This window comes from Fukomys damarensis, unplaced genomic scaffold (assembly GCF_012274545.1).
Source record: "Fukomys damarensis isolate Sample0158 unplaced genomic scaffold, DMR_v1.0_HiC HiC_scaffold_30, whole genome shotgun sequence".
NCBI classification, from domain to species: Eukaryota; Metazoa; Chordata; class Mammalia; order Rodentia; family Bathyergidae; genus Fukomys; species Fukomys damarensis.
This window is the reverse complement of record NW_022900942.1, coordinates 62,158,787-62,166,595: the sequence shown is the minus strand read 5'-3', so window position 1 is coordinate 62,166,595 and position 7,809 is coordinate 62,158,787. Positions and strand designations below refer to the sequence as shown.

The following is a 7,809-nucleotide window of genomic DNA, read 5'->3' as shown; positions in this document are numbered from 1 at the left end:
ACCCACCCCCCCCCCCGCCAAAAAAAAACCAGACCAACGATATTCAAATCTTCAACACTGACACGCTTGGTCATTCCTGGTAGGGTGCTGAATTCTGACAAATTAGAGAAAAATCACTTCACCTATCTTTCCTGTACCAACTTTATTTCAGGATAACAATAGCCATAGTTGATGAGGCAGTTAGCTGTTTAAAAAAATCCCAGCTAAGAAATATAAGGAAACAATCAGGATTATCACCATCAGCAGACAAATATTAGATCAAAATTTTATTATGAAACAACCCAAGTGAATTCCACAAATTCAATGTTACTACTGCTAGAGGTGGGAGAAACACCCACATATTATGTGCTTCCTGAAGTGATTTCATATAAAGAACCAGCACTACCTACGTAAGTACTCTTTGTCTCTGGACCACCTCAAAATTGAACCTGAATCTAACTAATCCTTTAAAGTTAACTTCTGGTTTCCCAAATATATATGCAAAAAAACCAAGTTAAATGACAACATAAAGGAGAGCACAGGATGAGCCAGGTGTGGGGGGTACACCCCTGTAATCCCACTACTCAGAAGACTGAGGCAGGAGGATCTCAAATTGCAGGTCAGCCTAGACAAAAGAGTGAGACTTATGCAAAACTACAAAGGACCGAGGCTGCAGCTCAGTAGCAGAGTGTCTGCTTAGTATAAGCGGGTGCGGAGGGGAGGAAGAGGGGGAAGACTATAGGGAAATGATTTTGTTTGTTTTTGGAGACAGGGTCTCACTATGTAATTGAGACTGACCTGGAACTCACTACATAGCCCAGGCTGGTCTTGAATTCACAGAGATCCTCCTGCCTCAGCCTCCCGAGGGCTGGGATATATAGGCATGCGCCACCACGCCCGGCTGGGAAATGATTTTGAAAAGACAAATCTTGAAAGCTGTAAAGGAAAAGACTAGAAACATGAATTTGCACTGCCTCACTAGTTTTCAGAGACGTTAAAATATCTTGGTATTAGCCCATCAGGTAGACAAAATTTTAAGTTCTGATCTCTTTAAGGGTAGACATCCACAAAAGGAATCAGAAACCTATAGACTGCTGACAGAACTGAAAACTGGCACTGTACACAACCATATTGGAAAACAATTTGGCATGCTTCAGTAAACTTAAGTGTACTTATAGCTTATGCAATTCTCCCCTAAAGAAATGAAGCCCTGGACACAAATTAAAAGGGAATAAGATTCTCTCTGTTCAGCAGACACAGAAACTGATCTTAGCAGATTAGGCGGCGGTAGTGGAGTGGGACAGGGTCTCCCTATGTTGCCCAGGCTGGCCTCAATCTTTGATTCTCTTGCCTCAGCCTAAACAGCTTGAATTACAGGCATGCACCACTGCCGCGGTTGATCCTACAGACACTTATTAGGCTTCCATATAATGGAACAGTTAGGTTTTTTGGTTATTAACTGTTTCCAGTGGTATTAGGTATTGAGCCTGGGGCCTTCACACTGAGCTACAGCCTTACCCCGTTTTATTTTTTAGAGTCAAGGTCTTGCTAAATTGCCCAGGCTGGGTTCCAACTTGTGATCAGACTTCCAGTGTTGGGATCGAAAGTACATACTACCACAAGTGGGTATTTATTTACTTTTAAATTAATTACTGCCTTTTAATAAATTCTACAAAGTCCCACTTGTTAGATCAGGTGCTTACGCATCCTGTAAGACAAAATATTGTTTTATAGTTATTGGAAAATCATCTGCAAATGATTTAAAATCAATGTGCAACTGAAAAGTATATTAACTCATGCAATCTCCCCATGAGTCTATTACTGTTAAATTTTCCTGAAGACTGTTCTAGGACAACTGCTGGGATATTTCATCTAGCTTGACACTCATTACATAGATGCCTTCTATCAATACATCTTTATCTTTTTGTTTTGTTTTTTTGGGTACTGGGGATTGAACTCAGGATCTTCCGCTTACGAGGCAGGCGGTGGCACCACTGAGCTAAACCCCTGGCTTTTGTTTTCTGAGACAGGGTCTTGCTATGTAGCCTAGGCTGGCTTTGCCTCAGCCTCCAAAGTGCTTGTGCACGGTATGTGCCACCACACTAGCTTTCCATGTATCTTCTAGAGTATGGATACCAACACCTTATTCCTTCTGTAAACATTCACACTGTGTTATTATCCTGATCTGATTTTTACCAGCAAAAGCTGTACAGATGTTCCTCTGTAGTGGGATTACTTCCAATAAGCCCATAAATTAAAAATACTCATTCAAAAACACATTTCACAGGCCTAACCCACCAAATATAGGTTAGGCCCGCCTACCTGCGTCCTTTTATGCCTTCTGGAACAAAAGAAAATTTTCTCTTTAAATTTTTGTTCCATGAGTTTTTCTAGGTAAAACACATGAATTCCACATAAAGATTCAAAAAATTGCAATCTGCTGCATAAATGGGTTAAATGTGCTCAGAAGATTTGCATTAGCCTATAGTTGAGCAAAATCATCTCTTTTTATGAGACAGGGTCTCACTTTGTAGTTCAGATCGGCCCTGAACTCATTTTGTAGACCAGGCTGGCCTCAAACTCTCCATGATCCTCCTGCCTCAGCCTCCAGAGTACTGGGATTACAACTGTGCACCACCACACCCAGCGAAATCATCTTAACATAAGGCATATTTTGAAGCAAAGTGTTGAGACATACACAGTGACATGTCTGTAATTCCAGAGGTCTGGCAGGCTGAGTCAGGAGAATCATAAACTCAAGGTCCACCTGGGCAAGCCAGGGAGACCTTAGCTCAAAAGAGAAAGAAAAATGGTTAGAGATATAGCTCAGAGATAGAGCACTTACCTGGCATGTACGAAGCCAGGGATTCCAATTCCCAATACCTCAAAAAATAAAAATAAAGTATCGAATAGCTCATATGAATACTGTGTTAAAAGTGAAAGATGGTACTGCATGGCTTATAGTGCTGGCCTAGGAAAAGATCAAAATTCAAAGTATGGTTTCTGCTGAAACGTTTATACCATCAAAGTTGAAAAACCCAGTCAAGTCTAAATCAGGATGGTCGGCGCTTTCTGCACTGGAGCAGAGTTATTATTTAAAAGCCACAGATTCTACTTAATAAATACTACATACTATTACTCAATTAAAACATATAAGCTCTTCTGTTTCCCTTGCTTCATCTATACCTATAAAAATTCTTTTTTTTTTTTTTTTTTTTTTGGTACTGGGATTGAACTTGGGTCCTTGCACTTACGAGGCAGGTGGCAGAACCACTGAGCTGAATCCCTGGCCCCATGGATTACTTTTTAAAGCACATGAATCTGTCTTTAAAGGGCCATATAAAACACTGCCTTGCATGCCCTTAGATCACCCTCAAACTACCTGCTACATAATTTCTCTCAAAAGCCAAATCTAGGAACTATTCACAAAAGGCCACGAAATGTAAACACAGGGCTGAGGGAACAGCTCAGTGGTCACTTGTACACTTCGCATGCAAAAGGCCAAGTTCTGTCCCTAGCACCAGAGTGATCATCCACGGATGGAGTCAGAATCCAAGGCCCCACTGCTCTGGAATCCTGCAAACCGACCTTAGCGACCTGCACTGTGGCAGTGTGCGCGGCTGTGCTGCTGCTTCACCCACGACCCAGAACACCGATCCTGAATCTGAGTAGGAAACTGCTAAAAAAAACTTGGGTGGTCAGTGATTAAAACAGCCTGCACTGCTCTCCCGTTTTTGGTTTGTTTGTAGAGACAAGTCTTTCTATGCAGTTCAGGCTGGATTTGAACTCACTATATAGCCTAGGCTGGCCCCAGACTCATGGACATCCTCCTGCCTGAGACTCCAGACAGGGCTGGGATTGCAGGCATGCGCCACCACACCCAATTCCAATGTTCTTTGTTTTAAAGGACATTATAAGTCAGGCATTAATTACATTTCCTTCTTTGCTTTGATCACTAGGAACTCAAAGCTGATTTTATGATTTAACAATAATATGAAGTAGTTTCTTTTTTGGGGGGTACCGGGGATCGAACTCGGGTCCTTGTGCTTGCATGGCAGTCGGTGGAACCACTGAGCCAAATCCCTGGCCCTGAAGTAGTTTCTAATAAGCTCCAATTTATTAATTTTCTTCAGGTATCTTACTATTGTACATCTATTTTCCTTCTCAACCTTTGTTATTTTTAACAAACATACTGTACAGTTACAAGCTACTGCAAATACTTTTTTGAACAGAAATTAATTCATGTAACAGTTATAAGCCAACTAGTTAAAGCTCCTGCCCCAAAGAACACACAGCATTTTTAAAAATCCAACAGGTAAGAAAACAGCCCAATTAAAGACAGGGCAAAGGGCCTGAGAGACATTTCTCAAAAAACATACAACGACTTTATCCACATGCTTGGGACAGAAAGTGATTTGAATTTCAGGCTTTCCTCCGACACTGTAACATCTGCACACACTGTACATACCGCGGGAGCCTGGGGATGAGCTCCAAAGCTAAACACAGAGTCCTTTATGTCTTATAACATACAGTCTGCGCATATTTTTAATAATTATGTGCACGAAAAAGTTTCATGGTATGTAATTTCCATTTGTGGTATCATGTCAGCATTAAAAAGTTTCAGGGGCAGGGATTTAGCTCAGTGGCTCCTCCGCCTGCCTTGCAAGCGCAAGGACCTGAGTTTGATCCCTGGTACCAAAAAAAAAAATTTCAGAGGCTAGAGTATTCCAAATTTCAGATTTTCATATTACGAATGCTCAACTTGTATTATGAAAAATATGTTCAACATCACTAATTATCAGGGAAATGCCAAATTAAAGCAGTAAAATATTATCTCACAACAGTTAAAATGCCTATTACAAAAAAGACAATGAAAAAATAAGGGTGTGAGGATGTGGAGAAAAGAGAATCCTTATAAACAGTATTGTAGGTGGATATAAGTTAGCGCAGCTATTATAGTATGAGGGCTGGGGATTTAGCTCAGTAGTGCCCATGCCTGCCTTGTGAGCACAAGGTCCTGAGTTTGATCCCCAGTACCAAAAAAAGAAAACCGTGTGAAAGCAGATCTAGCATCCATATTGTGTATATATCCAAAGGGGACGAAACCAGATACTGGCGATACCCGCACTCCTAGGTCCACTACTCACAATAGTGAAGACAGGGCATCAACCTAAATGTCCACCAACAGAGGAACAGATAAGGAAAACATGCCAGCTGTACACCATGAGGACCGTCAGCCTCAGAAAAGAAAATCCTGTCATTTGGGACAACGTGAATGAACCCGGAGGACCTTACGCTTAGTGAAATAAGGCACAGAAACACAACTGCACAACCTCACCCGCATGTGGGTGTGAAGAGGCGAAACTCACAGAAACAAAGAGCAAAGTGGGGGAGCCAGAGATGAACAGGGGAAGCGGGGAAGGAGGTGGGAGACTGACGCGGTGAAAGGACACAAAATTTAAGTCAGAATGAAAAGTTCAAGAGAACACGGCAGCTGCAGTTAACAACAATACAGTACACATTTGAAAACAGTTAAGAGTAGATTTGTGTGTTCTCAACACACACAAAAAAGTATGCGAAATATGTCAGACTCAGCTCTTCCACTATTTATACACGTATCAGCACACGATGTAACCACAAATACACAGTCCTAAGTAAACCATTTTTGCCTGTCAATTTCAATTAGCAATTGGGGATGCAGCTCAGTGGTATAAGCTTAGTGTGTGAGAGGGGTTGGGCTCCATCCCCAGCACAACCAAATACAAACAAATAAAGTAAAACCTTGTTAAAACCGTTTGGCCATATGTCCACATACAGATGTTTCTTTTCTTGTTGTCTGTATTTCCATCAATACTTTCTGTACTGTCTTATTTACTTTAGCATAGTAAGCCTCAGAATCTGATAGTTTTAGTCTGACTTTGTTCTTTTTTCCCTATAGCAAAGAATTCCACTTGAGGCAGAGCAGTATAACACAAACACAGGTTCCATGTTTGAACAGCTTGACTTTTACTATGAGACTTAGGTGCTGCTGCCATCACCAAGAGTGAATTTTCAATTCTGTAAAACACGGCTAATAATACTTCCCCTATCTATCTAAGAGTTACCCAGACATTTCACAGGGGAAAAGGGAACAGGAAGCCGTTTATTTCTAGAGGGAGGATAAATCTGCCCAACTTTTTTGAACGCAATTGAAAAATACAGGTCATCAATCACTTCTCGGCCTTTTGGTGAAGATCAATTGCAAAATTTACCAAGAGCTTTAAAAATGTTCCTGACTCTAATACAGAAAATTTACTTATATTCCAAAAGGAACAATAAGCTGGGTACAGTGGCACATGCCTTTAATTCCAGTACTCTGGGAGGCTGAGGCAGGAGGATGTTAAATTCAAGCCCGGCCTGGGCAATTTAAGACTCAGTGAGGAACTCTCTCTATAAAATATAATAAGACTAAGAGTAAGGCTTGAGTATGTAACTCAGTGTGAAGGCCCTGAATTCAATCCCTGTATTGCAAATAGAAACAATAACAACAATTATAATAACCATGACACAAAGGACTGTATTAAAAAATGTTTACCATGATATCATGGAAAGTAATATGTTATATTCACTTCTAATTTTTATGAAGATCTGCATTAAAACAGACACTTCTGGCAATATTAAGTGAAAAAGATATAGTGATAAAAGGTGTGTGTGTGTGTGTGTGTGTGTGTGAACATGTGAACGTGCAAAGACATACCAAGTGCCAAGGGAAGGTATAGTTAACTTTCACAGTGAGCAAAAGATTAATGTTTCCTCCCCCTCCACATCCTTTTTTTGTTGTTTTTTTGAGGCAGGGTCTCACTATGTAGTTGAGACTGACCTGGAACTCGCTATGTAGCCCAGGCTGGTCTCGAACTCACATCAATCCTCCTGCCTCAGCCTCCAGAGTTCTGGGATCACAGGCGTGCGCCACCATGCCGGGCTCCACTTCCACATTCTCAATGTGCAGTGTTTTTACAATAAACAAAGATCCTCCCTTCGTTTACGGTTCTGAATCCATTCAACCAAAATGACGACTATTCACTTTTCAATACCCAATGGGACCAAGTATTCAAGGGACAGAAAAAACCATCTCGGTTTAGGTAGGTCTTTGTCTGTATTCCTGCATCAGCTATTCAAAAGTTAGGCATTGACGATGTGACAGGCACAGCTCTAGACGCCACCAATACAACAGTGAAATCAGTCCTTGCTCTCAAATCGTTTTCATTCTGTAGGTCTTCGTTTCAATTATGCCAGCGTAGAGAGCTACGTCCCTATGATGGCTGTAAAACCATCAGTGCACTTGGGGCAAAACACTCAAGTTCGCTTTCCTTGGAAGCTAAGTGCCGTTTACAGCTTTAAAAAGTGCAATATGTGATTCATTCAGGGCATGACCACCTTCCTTAAAAAGCTCCGGCAACAATACCGACCCGCCGGCTAGGAAGGACGACTTCACAGTTGAAAGCAGCTTTTCCCACACGGCCGTTCGCTTCACAGCAGACTGACGCGGTGACTCTGCCGGTCTCCGCCGCCGCAGGGCCGCCCCGGGACACCTGTCGGGCGGGTTCAGGAACTCCCAGGTCGGACAAGTGTCTGCAGCCTGAGCGCCCCGCCAGGGCGCGCCTCGCAAGCGATGAGCAGAGCATGAACTCGGGGTAAGTCCAGTCCAGCAGCCTGGCGATCGCGCACACCGCGATTCGGCAACAGAGCCGGCGGGCACAGCTCTAGCTCTCTTTCTTTCAAAGTTTACCAACTGAGGACGCGCACAGAGCATCCCCTGCGCGGACGACCTGCAGGCCCCGATCCGGCCCA

The 7,809-nt window shown here is 42.4% G+C and overlaps 1 protein-coding gene across 1 annotated transcript in view; it reads right to left on the bottom strand.

Moving 5' to 3' along the window:
• The window catches only part of Smchd1 (structural maintenance of chromosomes flexible hinge domain containing 1), a 103,911-nt gene extending 101,080 nt beyond the window's left edge, over nt 1–2,831 (bottom strand). The window contains exons 1-2 of the mRNA XM_033757417.1: nt 2,825–2,831; nt 2,302–2,369 (exon numbers count right to left, since the gene is read on the bottom strand). Coding sequence (XP_033613308.1) covers nt 2,302–2,369; nt 2,825–2,831 — 75 coding nt within the window. The remainder of the gene's footprint in view (nt 1–2,301; nt 2,370–2,824) is intronic.
• Between the last annotated feature and the right edge of the window lie 4,978 nt (nt 2,832–7,809).